Source organism: Cheilinus undulatus, linkage group 13, assembly GCF_018320785.1.
Source record: "Cheilinus undulatus linkage group 13, ASM1832078v1, whole genome shotgun sequence".
NCBI classification, from domain to species: Eukaryota; Metazoa; Chordata; class Actinopteri; order Labriformes; family Labridae; genus Cheilinus; species Cheilinus undulatus.
This window is the reverse complement of record NC_054877.1, coordinates 16565717-16586298: the sequence shown is the minus strand read 5'-3', so window position 1 is coordinate 16586298 and position 20582 is coordinate 16565717. Positions and strand designations below refer to the sequence as shown.

The following is a 20582-nucleotide window of genomic DNA, read 5'->3' as shown; positions in this document are numbered from 1 at the left end:
TTTTTTGTGGAATAGAAGAAGGGAAGCATTGGAAGGTGTACCTGCTTTGAGAACAGACAGAAAGGGGCTCTACCTCATTTACTGGTAAGGTTTATTTGTGATTGCAGTTCAGCAGGTGAACTGAAAGGATTGCAGTGTGTATTCAGAAGTTTGAAAAGGAAACACAGAGCACTGATTATGTATTGTTTATGTGTACCTGAGTTTAAGAGATGTTTTGCTTTTTCTGGTCGACTTGGCCGGTGAGTGTGCCGGAAATACCGTCTGCTGTTTCGTCTAGCGTCTCCACCACATTCCTGTCTCGCCTCTTCCCAAATGTCCTCCTCCTTTTCCTCTGTCTCGGTTTAAAGGTATGCATCCCTACAGATGCTGACATTGTTACACCACAGAGGAAAACAGCAGTGTCAGACACTAACAAACAACAATGCATACAAACCAGACACAAACATGTATAAAAAAATCTACCAAAGGTGGATGATGAGTTCTACACTCTATATTGTGTCTGTGCCTGTGTGTGAGACACTGCCATCATCTGTGTGCGTAATAAGGTGGTAACTGGCGGCTAGTATGACACATCTTTGTCTCACACTTTGCCAGGCTCTCAGGAGCCGCTGTCTCACCACAGTTTCAGGTGCTGCCTTCTCTCTGAGGGTTGATCTCTCAGTCTATTTGTTTCTGTTATTTTTGTTGTTCTTTTGGCAGCTATGATCAGATTTGACCTTGTTTTTTTATTTGTGCAGGTGTGGCTTGATGGTAAATGGTGTTTTCGAGTTAACTGCAGAAGTGAGAACAGCAGAAGTTGTGAGGCACATGAAGTCAGAAAAGATCTAAATCCTGGAAACACCAGTTGCCTGTAAGTCTGCAGGAAACAGGTGATTTTTTTCATGAAAAGAGGATGGCAGTGGCACTACATCCCCTAAACCTGATCAGATGTAAGGTTGTGTGAAAGGTCAGTGGGCAGAGAACAAAGTGACCTGACGGTGCCCTGACCACCGTTTCCCCCAGTTATGACCCAGGGGCTCCCCTCTAAGTCCAAGCACTTTCTGTTTGTGTGTAATGAAAGTGTGTTTAACTGAACAGGAAGTGAGGCAGACGGACATGTCTCTCACCCTGAACATCCTCCAGACTCTCGGTGTCCAGCCGCCTCCACTGCACTGGCTGTGTGACTCATACTTTCCACGTCCCAGTGGATGTTACTGGGAGGCCGGCCAGGCAGCTTGAAGTCACACATGCTTTTTAGAAAGATTGCTCGCCCCTGTGTGTTGGTCTAACCCCGACTGCAGACTCTTTTCCCTAAGGCCCTTATTTACACACAGTGTCAATGTGCACGTTTACAGGCAGTTCATAGTTTCACCCCAGAGCTCTGGGACTTCTAAAAGAGAAGAGACACAAACAAGGGAGCCTTCTGGAAGTTTTTTCCCACTTTCTCCAATGGCTACTAGTTCCATATCCTGTTAGGAGTGTTTGGATTGTGAAGGTGCAGTTAAAATCTCCAGGACTTGCTCTCCATAAACGGTGCTTTGTGCCTCAAGGCACTGCTACCCTGTCTACTGATCCCTGCTGTGTAAATAGAGCTCACTTGACAGACGCCACCAACAGACAGTTACAAGCTGAGGCCTTATCTCAAGAGTTAGTTGAGTATCTGACAGACAATGACTTCATTTTGCCTTCAGGGTTTGTGACAGACACTTGTACTTTCCGTTGAGACATCATCACGTGTCGTCATTAAATCAGGGTGAATTTTTGTTCCAACATGATTAGTAGACACAAACTCTCATTGATGATTGATTTTTTTAAAGTTTGCTGGATGATCACATGGCATTTCATAAGGCGTTCTCTAGCAATTCAATATATTACAAATGTCTGTATCCCTGGTACTTTCTGTCATGCTATTGATTTCATCAACCAGAGTCATGACCTTTTCTTCATTTTCATGTCTGAGCGAGCTGTTTCGAAATAAGAAAGAACACCATGACCTACTATTTTAGTGAAGTGTATTTCCTGTCTCTAGCAAACAAAACAACAGTGAACATAGCTGCGTGTTCCTGATTTGCCTCGGCCTTGTTTGTTGCGTCGTGCTGGCCCAGAGTCAGAAGTGTCAGACAGAGAGAACAGCCTCCCTCTGTCTGTCTCCCTGGCTGGGCTGACACAGTGGCTGCGGCACAGACGGCAGACAGCTGCATCTCTCTGGCTTCCTCTATTTGCTATTTGGAAACCAGTGACTTCATTACCGCAGACCAGTGCAGCTGCACTCTCTGGCTGTCTCCTGGGCTGTCTGCTCTGTCTGTCAGTCTGTGTTCTTGTCAGTCATTCTCTTGGGCTGTATCTAATTGGATTTTGGCAGGCTTGCTAATAGTTCACTGTGCTGCTTTTTTGCTCTCTTCTTACCTCCTCTTCCTCTCCTCCATCTTGCCATCAGTTTTCCATCTGCCTTTTTTATTTTTGCTAAAGGTCTTCCTCCAACTTGACTTAAAGTCTTCAATCTGCTCTTTCCTTTTCCATTCATTCCTCATCATCTTTTCTTTTTTTTCTATCCCAGACGGTTCTGCTGTTGCCCACATGTGTCTGTAAACAGTCAATACCCCCTGGGCCCCAATCAGCGGACAGTAACAAAGTAAGCAGGCAAATGACCCGATAAGTCGATCGTTACATAAGCAATAAGACCACTTGTGTGCGTCTGTGAGCCGGATGAGAGGGAAGCCAGTGGCTATTGATCGGGTCTCCGACCTTGATGGATGTGGCGAGTTGTCGGGTGACACAGACACTGAGCAGAGGAGGATGGGCTGAGAGAGAGACAGGAGGCAGAAGAAGGAGAGTGAAACAGGGAGACTCAGTTACGGGGACCACAGCTGGTGTTGCATAAGTTCCTGTCTGTGTTCAGACATGTGCAATAACTCCCAAGTTAACCTCAACTCTGCTTCTGCTATTGACAGTCTACATTTTTGTAACTCAGAAGGCCAGACAGACAGAATAGGGTCTCTGTGGTCAGAAACACAACATTCCCCTAGGGGAAGTACTTGAGTAAATGAGGCTATGGCAACAAAGAGAGAAAGAAAGAAGATGAGAGACCGGTAGGCCTGGTTGTCTGAAGTTGTCTCAGTCACAAACTGCTCATAAAACAGACCACAGCCATTAGGTTGTTACAGAGAATGGGGCCCCAGCTCTTCTTCCCAAGAGTTGAAAATTAACCTCCACAAGACCTGAGCTGAACCACAAATGTAGCCTGGAACAGCCCCTCTTGGTCGTCCAATCACATGAGGGCTGTCTCACATTTCCCCAGCCAACACTCTCCCTTGCCTTCCACTCCACCCGTGCACATATTTCTATCTCTGTCTGTATGTCTTTGCATTTCCTACAGAACAATTATCCACTTATGCTAACTACACAGCGTCTTCTTTGAACACTCACTGGCCCAGAGTAACCTACAGTCTAAATGTGTGTTATGGAGCTCCATGTGGGAGACTGTCTGTGCTGCCTGTGCACAACAGGCTGTGGCTTAGCCACTGTTTGCCGCCTGTTGTAAAGGGCTAAATGGGGCCCCACAAGGTAGGAGGGGCTGAGCTGAGGGGCCTCTGGTATGTCACCATCAGGTCAGTGCCAGTATCACAGCTCCATAACAGCACTGCAGCACCCTGGAGGAACGCCAGAATCAGTACTCCTCTGTGTTCAGCTTTAACAGAAACAATTGTCAAGTTTCAGAACATACATTTGACAATGGTCTCATCACTCAGCCACACTTTGATTTACTTGAACCCAAATTTAAAAATGTGATGTTGGTGGGTTCCAGTTTCCCACCGCAGCAGCAGCAGCCTGTTATTTCAGACTGTTTCCTTCGCCTGGCCTCCTTTCCCACATCACCACCAGAAGAAGACAGAGATAGTGCACTGGCGTGGGACTCCTGTGAGCTAGAAGCCGCTACAGCCGGCAGTAGAGATAGGTTTGTTCAGATACAGTGGAGCCTCTGCCACGTCTGCCAAGTCTTATAGACTAAACAAACTGGCTGAGCCCCTCCTACCCAAACGTCCTGCAGGCTTTAAAAGAGTCGTGGATTGACAGCCTGTTTGCATGTTCGCTGTGCTCTGGTTCTCTCCCCTTAGGGCGCCAGACCAGTTTGTTGTAGGAAAATGAGAAGAGTGAAAGAGAGGGGGATATAATGGGCTACGAGTTCAAACAGGACTGTAAGAGGAGAGGGGCTTGGATCCTAACACGGCTGAGTAGCTTGCCTGGCTTGTTGCATGAGAGCAGAATAATGAAGAGTCTTGGTATTAATTAATCGATGTGTTGATGAGAAGATTAAGTGTCCACTGTCTGGTTTCCCTGGGAGACAGTCAGACAAACAGGTTGTGTGTGTGTTGGGGGCAGGGAGTTGGAGGCGAGGGAGGTGTACTGTAAAGAGGCTGTGGGAGACTGCCAGCCTCTGCGTGTTGTGTGCAAGCAAATAGCGTGGTGCGTTTGCATTTGAAAGACTCCTCTGTGCCGCGTTCCCGGTGGGAACGGTGATTAATGAAGATATAAATGGAGAGACCCAGTGACGGCGCTATCCATAGGAGAAGTATCTACACAGCAGATGAACACACATTACACACCATATAGGCACTTAGACTCCCCCTCTGTCATATTTTCTCCCACAGCCACAGTCTTTCAGACAGGGAGATAAACACAGGATATCAAAGGCGTGTCATGAGTCCCGCTGGGCTGCCACCCCGCACATCTACAACACATTGAGCCCAGCCACTACACTGATCAATTATTCATGGTGCAAACAGTGAAATCAGGGGGAAATAGTCAGCCTGCACAATTAAAGGAATCCCCATCTCTCCACTTTGCCAGCAATTTATTTGCATGTTTAGTAATGGTTCCTCGTTTCCATATGGAAGCATCTCTGTTTGCATTGTGTACACTTAGGTGCACGTTCTCCTTTTTATTAATTAGATTGCTGCATGTGGTTAATTGCACACAAGCAGTGTCATCCAAGTAAATTGTTACTTTGGCCCATGCTTGTTTTGACCTTCAGCCTACACACCAGATGAAAGGAAAAAAAATCCAAGAAAACCACAGTGAGATGCTAACCTGCCAAGCTTTGGAGGTGATTACTTGCCTGCCCTGGAAGTCTTTTATTTGCAGCTTCACCTTTGCTCCACTAACATCAAACACCCTCCAACTGTTTCTTTCCCTTCCACTGCTGGCGGCCTCTATACCCTGTAAATCCTCATCTCACTGGGGGCCTGACTGATGTTGCTCAGGGCAAAGCTGTAAAGTTTGCAACTGGGAAACAGACCACATTAGTGAAGGTGAAACAAATGACATTTTGCGGTTCCCCTGGTCTTCCATATCTCTCTGCTTCTGCCTTCCCTGCCAGTGCTGATGTGTTTATCTTGCAGCTTATTCCCACCTGCAGTGCTGCCGCTCATGGGAATCATCCGTCTCCCTCATATTTCTTTAGGCAGACAGACACGCTCATGCAAACATACAGCCGTCTTTGCCTTATGGCCCTCAAGGGTCCAAACCAGCTCATCAAGATCCCGTAAATAGGAGACAATCTCCCTCTGGATCCTCAACACCCTCTCTACTACTCTTCAAATCATAAACTAAGTAGTAGGCAATCCTCAAGGTCATTGACCTCTATGCAATTAAATATCTGATGACTTTCATGAAAGGTATATTGTGTATTTTTTACTTGAGTGTACTTCAGCTACAGTGCCTCATTAAGGGTTGCATGTGTTGAGACTGGTGAGTGTTCTTCAGCATCCTTGCATGCAAGCTAATAGGGAAGTCCCTCTTAAGTGTCCTTAAGCATCAGAGGGGTGTTTTCAACTTGTGTCAGGCATGTAGCACTGGTTTTGCGTGTCCAGCTCTTGGGTTGTGATTTTCTCTTATGAAAACAGCCTTGCAGCCAGGGGATTGGAGCATATATTACTACTGCCCTTGACTTTATTCTTTTAAAATAAAAAGAAGCTGGCCTTGTGGTTAACAGCCTGGCTAAATTATAACCAGTTCCTATGACAAGCAGCTTTGTTATCCCAGACATTTTCTGTGTCATCACTATCAAAATTTGGAGGCTGAGACACATCCTGATCCTGAATGAGGCCATATGTACAGTAGTTCTTCAGAAGTCTGACTCATGATGAGGGAAGAAATGTAGCCTTCAGGAGAATGATGGTGAAACTTTGGCATGGTTACCTTTGCTGTCAGCTGCACTGGCAGACAAACAAGCACGGTTAAAATATCAAATCTAAAACTGAAACTGTCTTTGAGTCCTAAGAAGTGTACGACAAATGGCCAGACGGTGACGTGAGCCGTTTTAACATTTCCATATGATGACAACCCTTATTAGAAAGATGACACACAGTAGCACGAGATCCTGTGCAGATGACAAAGCCCACAGTTCCACGATAAAAGGAGGTCAAACGGGTCAAACACAGCCAGAAACACAGCCAGACACACAAGACACAATCACCGCCACCGTAAGCCACTTCCTCCCGTCACCACGCCAACCCCCCTATCCTGCAGCGTGAGTCACTGTGCTCCATCAGCCCTGCAGTCTGCTTTCAACTCATCAGCGTCACTGTGGAGCCTGGACAAAGATTTATCACCGTCCCGCTCTGTTTGATCTACGCCCAGGTGTGTTCACTTAGAGCTCTGACTCAACCGTAATGACATTTACCAAACTCAGCCACGCTAAACTCAGGCTGCTGTCTGACAGAGACCATTTTAATAAAAGAAGTCTGGTGATCAGGTGGAGGGACTGTAAATTCACCTGCCATGGATTCTCATGTGTTCTTATCTTCTCAGGCAGGATAGTTAATAAATAGCCACCTCTGACCACATGCTTGATTTCTATGCGTGGGTTTTGAAGTCAAAGTTTTTCTCTTAATAATATACATTTTAAAGATTAAAAGTAGATGTATCTCGTGAATTCTGCAGCCCACAAGCTTTGTTAAAGAAGCAAGCAATGGTCTTCAGAGACTTGTTTTGAAAAGCAGAGTTGTCACAGAGAGAAAAAGAGAGTCATGGTAGCTGATGGATTTGCATTACTGGAGCTGTGTCTGTGTGTGTGTTTGGGTGTGTGTGCGTGTGTGTGGGAGAGACAGGCAAGCCCGAGGGGCCCGGACAGCAAAGCCAAGCTGCCCATGCAAAGACGAGCAGTCGAGGCTTCAAACAAGCTCCTGCATGTAATATGGATGAGAGCAGAGCTCCCTGCAGAACAGTCAGAAGACCCAGGGCTGGATTTAACTGTCTTGCTTTCCATGTGTCTGTGATATATTCAACCCTGCAAGGCGTTTTTGGCCAGGTGGAGCCTTCTTTTTGTAGGATTGGTACCGTATCATAGGTCAGCTCCCCTTTACCTTCACCCTTTCTCAACCCTTCATTCTGTCTTTCCCCATCTTATTCCTCTCCTCCTAGCCAGCCTTGTTGCAGACGGCAAGGACTGAGCAAGCATTGACATTTACTGCAGTATTCTACATTACGGCAGAGCAGCCTCCCTCTCCCATGCTGGGGTAGAAGTAAACAAACTACAGATCGATAAATGACTGCATACTACAGCCCGTGAGGAAGGGTTTAAGTTGGGGCCAACTCCAACTCCTGCATTAAAACAGCATCACTTATACACTGCCTTATTAAACTATGCTTTCTTGAATCTTGAATACTTGATTTTTTAGTGTGCAGCACTAGAATTGAGTGTTAATTTTTACAAACTACAAGGATATAAGAGAGGAAAACTAGCCATGAGATAGAAACCGAACTACATATGATGATGGGTGATACAAATAGCATTTGAAGCAGGTTTTTCTTCATATTTTGATGCATTTTAGCGGATGCTGGGTAAGGCACTGTCTGGGTTGGGCAGTGTCTCCATTTTGTGTTTTCTCTCTGTAGTGATAGCAGAGCATTGCTGGCTTGCTGACAGCCTCTCTCGGCTTTCAGTCTGCTTAGCAACGCTCATCCTCTCTCTGCAGCTCTCTCACTTCCCCCTGTCTCCAAGCACTCTGAGTTGTTTCCAGCATCCGAATAGTGAGCCGAGTTCCCTTATATAGAAATCAAGGCAGCCGAGTTGTGTTTCGGTGCTGAAAGCACGCCTCTTTCTCTTCCCAATTGCGGATTTTAACTAGTAACACACCTCCAACCTGCATCTCAAGGACTGCTAGGAAAGTTTCTCTTTCCTTTTTTAAAAGATGGTGAAAACACGCACAAACTGGCCGAGATAAAGCTCAAGTGATGATGCGTACAGTCATCCACAGACAAGGCAAGAGCCCACTGGCCTCATTTTCAGTCGACGCTTCCTCCTGGGAGAGCAAAGTGTGTCTACTTGTGTCTGTGTGCTTATTTGTGCACGGCAGTTTGCTTGCGGTGAAACTACGTCATTCTCTCCGTCCTCCTCCTCTGCTGTTCAATGCAGTTGTTTTAAGGGGTTGTCTGTTAACTTTCGTGTGCAGTTTTATCTGTGTCTGCTTCCCAGCCTGGTTGACTCACATAGGTGAGCCCCGACAGCCCTGGTAATTAACGCTCTGGGGGCACTAGGGAAGGAAAGTGGAGCACACATACACACTGAGCTGCCATGCTGGAGACGGTTAACTGCATATGTATATGCAGCTAGTATGCTCTCTTGCACATGGATGATTTTTAAATGCCCTTCACTGACTCAAACGCTCTGCCATTTCCTTCTGCATATAAACAGCATATGCACATCTCTGACTACGTATATCAGCCTGTAGTGCTTTATGCCAAGCCTGATGACATAAAGGGTGGGGAAGAAGGGGGGGCAGGATAGATTAAGAGTCATCATGGCGTCATAATCTCGCTTTGAAGACAGAAATAATGGACCGGGTAAAGAGAATACTGCCTGTGCTGAAGTTGCACTGAGAAGAGGAAATTTCAGTTATAAATATGTCATCCTACATGCTGTGCCTGTCCTCTACAAGGCTTTCTCATAAAACTGCATGATTAAAGCTTAAATTATCTTATTTTGCAATATACTTTGTCTGTTTGCAGCCATTAATCACAGTACATGCCGTTGACGATTTGATTAGTGTACTTCTAGGCTCTGGTGCAAGAATTGAGCTGCTTACAGTTACAGCATACAAGTGAGTAATGTTTCATTAAGTTCCCATTATGCCTGGCAATATTGATCCGTAAATCATAAAGTATGTGACAAGTTTCCATCTGAAGTTAGCAGAGATCAAGCAGATGTCTTTGCTCATTGAAACACAGAAAACAGCTGATTTTAATTCAGATGTGAATGTGGACAGATGAAATTTGTTTTAAAGGTAAAACCTGGAATAGTTTTCTGGGGTTTTTCCTTGATAAATGACTCCAAAGATTAACAATCAGAGTAGTTGTTGATTAATTTTGAAGCTATCCAATCAGCACTAATTGTCTCAGTAACAATTAGGGCACCTCCATGCATAAAACCCCTCAATCATATGCCCATTTAATTAAGTAAGGCACCTCAGAGAAGATAAGTAATCTGGGATAACAAATTTTGAATGATTTTGAATTTTAAAGGAAAAGTATTTGATTGATGGACATTTTGATTGCTTTTGATTCATTTTGTCAATTTGCTAGAGTGTACCAGTTGTAGCCCCTGAAAATCCGATGACATTTGTTTTCTAAGCCATCCGTGTTAAGCTGTTTTTAACTATTTCTCAAACTAAAAAAGACATCACACAAGACACCGGGGAATTTCAATTCACATTTAATATCCAGCCATCATAACACTTAACATTCACCTCTGTACAGTATGTCTGTGATGTAAAGAAGTGGGTAACCTTTGCCTGCTCAGTATATTCCAGTCAGACAATTTGTCCATTCATGAGGCAACATTATTACAACCCTGCTCATGTACTGCTGTGAATATAGACTGAAAGCTGCCGCCTGGGATTTGACTGTGAAACATGAGAAACAGAGGAGGAGGGGAGGTAGAGAGATGAATAGAAAAATTGATCGAGAAGGCTTAAAGAGACGTCATTTTCTGTGAAGGATCATAGAGAGAGACTGGAGCTGGTTTCCAAATTTAACTCCTGTCAGTGGTGAAGCTATAGAAGGTGAACAGATGGGGGAGATTCCGTACAATCACAGTATATCTCGCTCCATTTTCTCCCATAGTCCTGTTTTCTATGGCAATCAAGGCTCTGGTGTTTGTAAAATGACTGACTGTAGCCGTAAATGTAGGAGCTCAAAAACACGCTGCAAAGGGTGTGTGTGTGTGTGTGACGTGCATGTGATGACTGTCTAGACAGCATGCCCATGTGGCGCAAAAAATGTGCCCGAGGCCTGCAGCCAAAGCAGTTCAGGAGTGAACTTACCCTTATCTGCTCTGTGTGTGTGTGTCTGGCATGACTAGTCTGGCTGATGCTTATCAGTGTGCTTGTCTGGTTCTGTTCTTTCTGTTTAGTGTTTGGGAAGAGGGAGGAACAGGTGTGTGTAACTGTGTGTGTCTGGGGTAAAGGCACAGACAGACAGTCGCAGGCTGTCTGTTTGTCTCTTCATCTGTCTTGGCGGTCTGCCTATTTTTTTCCTTCCTGTTTACCTCTGTCACCTGTTTGTCTAACTGTCCACCTGTCAGTCTTCACCAGTTCCCTGCTGGGTTTTATACAGCTTCTATCTTTGTTCAAGGCTGAAGTCAAAGAATATACACACTGACAATGATCTCCTGAACCATACAGTAAAAGTAAACTCAATTAAGTGCTAAGTAAATGGTGAATCCATCAGAGTGATAAAGAAATGTACATGTAGTATTTCATTGAGCAGTTTTTCTGACTCTTAATCTGTGAATGATTTCACATCTTATTTCTGCAAATTTTAATTGCCTTTAGCCAAATTGTCCAAAGTCAAGGAAACACATTCTGTGAATCAGCTTAAAGATTTATAATTCTGGTGTTTTTAGCCTATTAATTTTGTGCATCCCTATTCAAAAGACGATGGTTTTTACAGCGTCTGCTAAATAACACTGTAACATCATACTGTGGAAACTTTAGCAATATGTGACACAACCTTTAGAAAAACAAGAACAACAAGGCATTGTTTAATTTCTTTTATGTTGTGATGACTGTGGGGACCCATAATCGCACTTGACTGTGAGCTAGCACCAATGGATATAGAAATACAGTAAAATCATTGCCACAAATTTAGCCAGCCCACGAGTCCTTAATATCATTTTATGCTTTAAAAACAGTCTTCGGGTCTAAGGCGCGACCCATGTACATGGGCGGCCAGGGTTCGAATCCGGCCTGTGGCCCTTTCCTGCATGTCTCTTCTCATTCTTGTCCTATCTCACTGTCCTCCCCTGTCAAAATAAAGGCACTAAAATGCCCAAAAATAAAATTTAAAAAAAGTCTTCAAAATATCATTTTGAGTAACTACAACCCTCTTTTCTTATTCTCTTGTTGATGTATAAGCAACAATCAATGTAGGACTCAACACATCTATTTCCATCCCATAGGAGCCTTTAATATAACTTAAGAGAGGCAATTTCACAGCAAATCACCAGTCAAGAGCTGAACGTGACGTCTCTGAAACCAAACCCAGTCGTCACGTTTCACAGTGCTGTGTTAATTACTAAAAAAAGTGTATTCCTTTAAATGCCCCACTTTACAGTCTGCTTCCCCTGTGGGCTGTTATTGATTTGGCTGCTGAAACAAAGTGCGGCTCCCAGTCCATGGATAAATGGCTTATTGGATTAAGACCTCCATATAAAGGCCTCTGGTGCGTGTGGTGTAGGCAACGGGCAGGTGGGATCACTACAGCACCAGTTAAACACTTAGAAACTAGATCCTAAAGACAGACTTAAAGCTCAGGCAGCACATCTACACTGCAGATCGCCACTTTTAAAGTCCCTAATGAGTAAAAGTTGAATGGAAGATCAGAGAAGACAAGGGGCTCTTTAAGTTTCTGTATCATTTTGAAACTTCAGTATAGAGCAGTTGAATGGTCTCTAGCCAGGAAGTATAGGTATCTACATAGCCGTAGCCTGATCTTTGACACAGTTGACGACTGCAGCAGAACAGGATGTGGTCTAGAAACAGACAGGGCGTGACTGACTGTCTCTGCAACTATGTGTGTGAGTATGTTCCTCCTTTCCTCCCTCGCTGTCTGAGACAGAATGAAAAGACACCCAAATAAAAGCTGTTTACTTCCTCCTAAGAGAGGAAAAAAAAGAGAATGAGCTGCATTACTCTATCCTCCTCGACTGCCCACCACCAACCCCTCCTCCATCCATCCTCCTCCTCCTGAATGCCAGCCTCATGAATGGCTCAGAGGGGGAGGAGGAGGAAGAAGAAGAAGGAGGTTGAGGGGAGGATGGGTGGTACAGTTATGTTTCGGGAACCCCTCTGTTTCTGTCCCATGAGTGAGATTGTGGCACTCGCCTGGGGGTTGTTTCCATACACGACTACTGATGCCTGGGTTTCAACAGATGTGAAGACAATTGGGCCCTACAGTGTTTATGTTAAAAGGACACAGAAGGGATTCAAAATAGATTTTGATAACACAACCACACACAAAAACACAAGGCCTGCTGCTCTGGGATGAAAGGTCAGAGTCGAAGTTTGTGCGCTCTTTATTGTGCCCTAGATAAGATTTGCCATCAGGCTTGTTGAGACTAGTTGTGTTTGTGTAAGTGTGTTATATCCTGGACAGGGCTTTACACTGTTACCATTTTGGTAGCTAATTCTAGGAAAGGTCTACTCATGCAAGGAAGGACGCTCATGGCAAAATGCTTGCCTGCAGGGCGTTAGTTTGTGTCTATTTGTCAAGGATTTTTTATTTTCCCATAAACCTTTTTGCCTTAAAATTATTAAAAAATGCCTGAGCATATTGTAATAACAGTTGCTCTAATGATGATGTGTCTCCTTGATGATTTCAAATGTTTCAGCATCATGTAAGCCTTAAAGTAAAGCAGCACCTTTTACATGTTGCTTGGTTTAATCAGAGCGGCATGTAAAGTTCATGATTTGTTTGGAAATGTTTGGTTGTTGTTTTTACAGATCATTATCCCAACCGAGTTCCCTCTGCTTCTAAATTTTTCAAACTAAGTGCCGATTTGCTCCATGGAAAACACAACGCTTTAGTGTGTACATGCTGGGGGGGCTGGGAAGCAGCGTATGTGTTTTATAATACATGTATGGAGACGACATGTGTATTTATAGCGTGCTGCTCTGTGTGAGTGTGTGCTTATCTGCTCTGAGACGGCAGTCATCTGGTGTGTCCATGTGACTGGAGTGGAGGAGGAGATCTTGACCTCGGACTTGTTTGCACTTTGCATGGCAGTGTGTCAGACTTTGTGTGTTTAGTTACTTTCAGTTCATATAAATTACATGAAGAGGAAGTGTGTCTTTGGATTTGAGTAGAGGCAGGCATGAGCTGAAAGAGACTAGCTTATATCTTCTGCTGCAGAGATGCTGGGTTTCTGTTGAATTTTTTTGTAAGCCTTCAGGTCTTCATGAATGATATGGTTGTGCTTTTGCATGCAGTAGTGTCAATTTGGCAGCTATTTTGAATTCAGTCTAGGTCAGGCAAAGTTTTAATAATATTTTAGTAACACAAAGATTGAAGGTATTTTAATCCAGTTTTAGGCCTTTTCCATACCTTCAAAAACGAAGGTTTGTCTATGCGTTTTGACCTTCCGTAAACACACATATAGCATACGTGCAGATGGGGAAAACAGAGATGTTGGCCTGTAACGTCCCACTCAATGCCAGCTTCTCCTCAGTTTGTTGTCATGTTATCACATTATTACTTTTGTTCCCATACCAGTAGTGTGTGTAGCCAAACTTGCTAACTTGACTTTAAATATGGTTACACATGCATACACAGCTGCATAAGTTGATGAACAGAGACACCTGAATGGCCTATGGAGCTCACTGGTGCTTCATACAACCCTAGAGAAACACAAACCCCACAGCCAATGTCTGCAGTTTGGACGAGACCCAGTTCTGGTTGATGTGACAACTTTGAAAATAAGATTGCCAGAGGCGCAGATGGACTAGTGGTTTAAGGCGTGCCCCATCTAGGGGGCGGCTGGGGTTCAAGTCCAGCCTGTGGCCCTTTCCTGCATGTCTTACCCTAACTCTCTCATCCCCTCTATCAACAAATGCACCAAAAGCCCAAAAATAAATCTAAAAAAGAAGGTAGGCATCATGGAGGAACAGCTAGAGTGCGTTTTTGCATCTTTATGTGGACAAAAGGGATTTTTAAACAGTGCATGTGGATGGTATTATTTTTGAATATGTATGAGGAAAACCTCGTGTTTTAGAAACACCTGCCTACATGTGGATGAAGCCTCAGTCAATAAAGAGTCTATACATTTTAGTCAGTCTTAACTTTTAGTCAAAACAGTTGTTGTCTTTGAAGCTATTTGATGAGCTTTATGGTAAAACGGATATAAATGTGAAACACTCATATTAATTAATTATGCTCTCTACCCATCTTTACTTGTCTTCAGAATAAGGTATGCATGATATGTGATTTTCCCTGATTCTGATATGCTGATATTTAGAAATGAATTTTATCCCGTATTAACATCAATGTTGAAATGTAGCCCAGGCCTAAAACTTCAGCCCTAAAACAAACAATTTGAAGTTTGAGGATGTACAAATTAATACATGTTGGTCCTTAAAACAGACTTTAAGGTGCAAGGAATGAGGATGAATAAAGGAAGACTTCAGCTGATGTAGGTCAGTTGGTCAAGCCTAAATTTCCACAAATATATTTCTTCATACAGCCAGTATCTACAGCTCATATAGACCATTTTTTACTGCCAATATAGCCTATTGGTTGTAAACATCAGCAGAAATGTTCAAACCTGCCAATAACAATAACTTACTTGTTAGGATAATATCTGTCAATACTTTTATACATCCCTGCTTCTGATTATGGGCACAGTGGAGGAGTATCCTAGATTTTGAATGTCCCACAGTCCAGCACTGACATATAAGTGTCATTTTAGTCTCCTTGATGAAAACTAACCATAGTTGACCAACATTTTTAGTCATAGTTTTAGGTCGACAGAAATAACACTGACCAGCACAATTAATTATAAAAGTTTCATCTGTAGCTAAGAGACTGAAAAACACATCACATTGTAAGTATAAGGACTTTTTTTCATTGCTCTTCAAAGAAGCATTCCCAGAAATGTCAGCATCCATTTCAAATACCTCTTTACTGTAGGTATACCAGCTTAAAAAGAAAAAGAGACTAGAGGCAACTTGTTTTTTCACCATGTAAATTAGATGTTAGTGCTTTGCTGAGAGAAGCACAGATGGAGGTCATGGTGAAAAACCACGGCCACAGCTGAGGAGCATTTACTCTCCTCCGCCTGCGCTTCCCAGACTGTGTATGGTAATGTACGGTCATGGATGTCTGTGTAGTAGAGTGCTGCTTGTTATTGTTGGATTTAACAGCACTCAGGCTACACATACACACACAGAAAAACACTTTCTGCTCCATTAATGCGTCTGCTTTAGAAATGTCACGTGTGCTAATGGTCTGGGGACCAAACTAAGGCTCTGGAAATGGGTCATTAAAAAAGTTCACATGGCTCTGTGTGTCTAGAGCTGTACGTTTCATAGCTGTGTAGTTGCAGCGGCAGGCAGACTGCTGGTGATTAGGAACAACAGGGCAGAGTTCAGCTGAGCGAGTGTGTGGAATGCTAATCCACATTGTCATAAGGCGAGCTTCAGCCTGACAAAGGGCTGGAGACTTGAGGGGTGAGGGGCTGTTTGTGTGTGGCTCAGACCCAGATAAGAGAGGTGCTTCATTATTGTAGATCAGGACGGAGCAGCAGCATGGTGTGTGCTAATAAAGCAGAGGGTGGTGGGTAGGTGGTGGAAAGGTGCGACGGGTAGGAAAGAGAGAGAAATGGGGGACGGGGAAAACAGCTGTGATGAAATGTGCAAACGTTTGCACCTGAACACATTTATTAAGGAATAAAGATCGCAGAGCTGCAGGAATAATGAGCAGGAGTGTTTGAGTGGATGTGTGTGGACGGGTGGGTGGTGGGCATTCAGCTGTCAACTGTCAGGAATTACAGGGAGAGACACAGGCAACCATTAGTGGAACATGCATGTGTGTTTTATATGTGGACACATTCACCTAAAGCACAAACACTCTCATGTGCGACATGCTTTCAACTAAACAGTCTAAGAATGTCCTTTTGTACACAAGCATGCAGACTGGCACAGAAAGCTACCTTTTAATGAGCTGTCAGTTGTCTCATCAGTGGAGCATCTGCTGCCATGGGGGTCAAACAGATGAAAGACCTCTGGATGACCTGGTGTTAATGTGAGTTTGGCTTCATGCGTGCTCCCTCTGCCTCCCTCTACTCAGGTACAGAGGGGAGATTCTAAAGGGGGATATAACAGTCAGTCAGTGCAACACATTCAAACAACCTTGATACAGGGAATCCAGCCAGCGAAGACCCAGCACTCCTCTGCACCACTGCAGTGGGTTTATTGTTGTTTTCTGTCAATTCAACCTTCTCTCTATCTCTGCCCTGTCCCATCACCCCCGCCTCCCCTCCTCCCTCCTCTTCAGTGCTGCAGTGCTGCCTTCAAGAGTGGAAAAAAAAGGAAAAAACACCAACCACAAGCGCTCATAAATGGACAAGCCCCTTTCTCTATAGACACCCACAGAAAGACACACCTGGCAACGCATATGGCTTCAGCCTGTTAGATTTGCATGCACAAGCTCATTCACCCATGCCTTTGTAAATAAGGGACTCTCCCTCACATACAGTACACATGACTTAACAGCCACAAATCAGGACTAGCTGTAGTTGTTTTGTTTTTATTTGAGACCTAACAGAAGCTTGAACAGATGTGGATGCAGTCAATAAAGTAACCATGATAAACTGCATATTTTACTTTGACTTATGCCTTGAAATTACCTTTTTTCAGTCCAAACTGAAAGTGTATTTTTTATGTTGTATTATATCTTAGTTTAGCTTAGCAGAATGACTACAAAAGCTCAAAAGTTTTCGATGGCTCTGGTTATGGAAGTAAAATCGCCATTCAAATCCTCAAGTGATATTCCTTGAAATCCTTACATCAACATCGTTAACCAAGGAACTGAGCTGACCAGCTACCCATGAAGTTATGGCGATGAAACTCGGCACAAAAACAGGACTGTTAACATATTTTTTGCAAGGATAAAGCAGCCATGTATCCCACAATCTATTGTGAGTTCTTTTGTTGATTAGTAATGATAGTTTTTCAAACTTTTAGGCTGTAAATGGACTTTCTTTTTACATTCATTTCTGTAGTTGACATAGTTTGCTTCTTTCTAAGGCGGCTTGTATTGTCATCAGCAGCAGCCGACAGTTGTCATTTCCAGATGCCCTTAACATTTCCGCGGTTACAGTAAAAAAAAAAAAAAAAAAAAAAAAAACCTTCTGTTTTATGTTCCACAAGCAAAACAACAACACCGGTGTCTAAAGTGCACGTACTTGTGCAACTAAAAAGGTGTGCATAAGTTAAAATGTAATGTTTGGTCATTAAAAACAAGAAATTTTCCTGTATTGTGTGCGTAGGACTAACAGTTTTATTGCTGTGGTATCAAAAGAAAGCTAATGATTTATAAAAACAACACTGCCAAAGGCTTTCACAAACGTGCTGCAAGGCTAATGTAACCATCAGGCAATTAATAGCAGGCTCACTGTAATCAGGTTTGTTTTGATGCTGTTTAGTAATGGTAATGACGGTGTCCCATCCAATACTATGCAGAGAAAAATCCTTAGGTCCAGCTGATGAAAGGCTCTTTGTTCATTATTCACCATTAGTGTGTATGTGTATGTGTGTATGTATTCTGAGAATAAACGTTTATAGATGCCTTTAAAAGCCTTGTAAGTCAATTATTGATGCTTGCTACAACCTCTATATCTCTTTCTCCCTTCCTTCTGCCTCCTCTATATTTTCTTTTCCTGTTTCCTCTCCTCCTCCCACGTTATCTCCTCTCCTCCCTCCCCCTCTCTCTTGTCTGTCTCTTTCTCTCTCTCGTCTGTTGCTGTGGGCAAGCTAACGGTTCATATTTTGCAGCGCTGGAAAGTCTTGTTGCTCTGGTGCCTGTGCTACCTGTCGGTTCAGTTGAAAGTGCGTGTAGTGTCAGGCCTGTCTGCTGCAGATAAGCATCAACTCCATCAGCTTGTGGCCTCTTGCTGAGCGTGTCCTGGATTTGCACAAAAAGACACACATAGATACACACAGAGACACAACTAGAGGCAGTGCCAGCAGTATTTACTGAACACACATGGCTCAGAGGACGCAAAGCTGACACAATGAATCATAAACATTCAACACAAAATACGTCTCCACGTTGAGCGAATGGCTGGCTCCTACTGCGTTTTATGTATACCAGTGAATCACACACACGGAAAGCACATGACAGGCCATGTTGTAGTGTTGTTGACTACCGGTTAGGCTTTTCTTCTGTTTTATTCATAAGCTTTCCTCAGTGGGCTCATTCAGCCTCTACTCTTAGCTTTTCCATTTTCCTGCTTCCTTTTTTCTCCCTCTCTGTACCACAGGCCATAGCTCACTTGTTCTGTTCACTTTTAATGCCATTTGTCTCCATTTTCTATCTCTTGGATGTCATTTGTCTCTATTTCCTTTCTTTTAAATGCCATTCGTCTCCGTCTTTCCCCTTCTGTGACCATGGTAGTAAATTTTCCTTCACTACTTTCTTCCCTCTCGTTCCCACGCTCCCCAGACAGCGTCGGTATATCATTTTAATTGTTAAGAGTATCCTATCATACGTGCTAAATGCTACTCTCAATCTCGATTGTGTTTCACTTGTGTTGGCCTGTCGTCCTAACCAACCCTCTCTCTTTTCTCTCTGTGTTTCAGAAAGCAGTGGAGGAGGAGGAGAGCCAGGTGAGGAAATCCTCTGCAGGACTCTGCTCCCCTGCCAGCAAGTTACCAGACTCTGACCCTGCTAGAAAGGTCAGTGGTCGGTTTCCCTCCATGTATCCATCCACCCATCCCTCCATCACCTCCCACTGCTCCAACATCCCCATCTTCTCTCCCCGTCTCCCCCTCTTCCTCCTTTACACACAGGTCATCTCTTAGGGTCACTTCCCCCCACCCTGACTGACAGACACACCCCTCCTGTTCAGCCATTCATAGCGGCACACTTCTCCTCTCTGACCTGTCAGGAAATATACTCATACTGCTGCTGAAAGGCTTTGCTCTTCGCCTCCCCCTACCGCAGCACACATACTAACTTTACAAGCACACACAGAGAAGAAGCTCTTTATCATGATTATCTTTTCTCTTCCAGCGTGCACACACACACACTCAGCTGATGGCTGATGGATGATCCCTCATCCACATGTACGCATGCATATATTAGCTTTATTAGATTATGGCTCCAGGAGCGCCATGTGCAGTACAGCACATTCCCTTCTTCTCCTGCTGCGTCTTTCCATGCATTCATATATTTATGCATGTCTCTATATGTGTGCCTGGGCATGCTTCTGATTACTATTCTGACATTTCATCCAGAAATTACATGAAAAGATCAATAAAGGTGGATGGAAGAGCTTTCTTTCTGTCACACAATGGCTTAAGAGGCAGTGCCATTTTTGTGGGTTATTTATGTGTTGTGTTGTTGTTATTCACAGGGGAAAACATCTCCACCCACTCTAGTCTTCAACCGCCTTTTCTCTGACATCAAGGAGGAGCCAGGACACCCCACCCTGGTCCATCCCAGGTACTACACCTTATTAACTATGATATATGTTGCCACCAGAAGCCCCATTTCAGGGCTGCAACTATCTGTTATTTTAATGATCTGTTTATCTCCAGGATATAAGCTTCAGTTTACTGTGAAAAATGGCAAAGATGGCTGTAACATGTTCTTATAGACCAAGCTGACGTCTCAAAATATCTTGTTACATTTGACAGTATTCACTCAAATAAATTGTTTTTAATCTAAGCATAAAAAATCCTTACATTTGAGAGGATACATCCTAAGAATGCTGTTAATTTGCTTGTTCGATGACTCTAGGGCTAAAATTGTTGTGAAAAAATATGAAATTAGAATAGGTTCAGTTTTAAGCGATTTTAGTTAATAATAATAATAATAATCGTTATTTGTATAGAACTTTGTAATACAAGAAATGAAGTGCTTTACATGACATAATTATTAAAATAAAGCAGACAGATAAAAGACAAAGTCATACAAAGAAATAAGCAAGCAGTATGAAAAGAAAAGAGTAACAAGAAAGATAAAACAATCATAAAGCCAGAAAATCGACCATCGGTTGGAGATCTCTTCTCTTGTTGTTCTTGAGAATAAGGAAAGATCATATTTTACTGTACAACTCCTTAGTAACTACTCAGTACTTTAAAGTAAACTAAATTATATGGTCTTTACTTTTACTTGAGTAGATTTATAGATGAGTACTTTTTCTTTTACTGTACTTTTACTAGAGTATAACAATCAGGTACTTTTTCCACCTCAGGTAAAATGAGGGACTGACTGATCTCCTCTGTTAGGCTATTCCAAAGTCTGGGGGCTAGTTTAGTGCTGCCACTAATGAGTATTTTATGTTTATGGTTAGTTGGGTTGCATAGATTCTGATGAAAGCTTCT

The 20582-nt window shown here is 43.3% G+C and overlaps 1 protein-coding gene across 1 annotated transcript in view; it reads left to right on the top strand.

Moving 5' to 3' along the window:
- Positions 1–20582, top strand: part of skila (SKI-like proto-oncogene a) — a 38844-nt gene that overhangs the window by 4450 nt on the left and 13812 nt on the right. Inside the window, exons 3-4 of the mRNA XM_041802952.1 lie at positions 18834–18929; positions 19610–19698. Of these exons, the coding sequence (XP_041658886.1) occupies positions 18834–18929; positions 19610–19698 (185 nt within the window). The remainder of the gene's footprint in view (positions 1–18833; positions 18930–19609; positions 19699–20582) is intronic.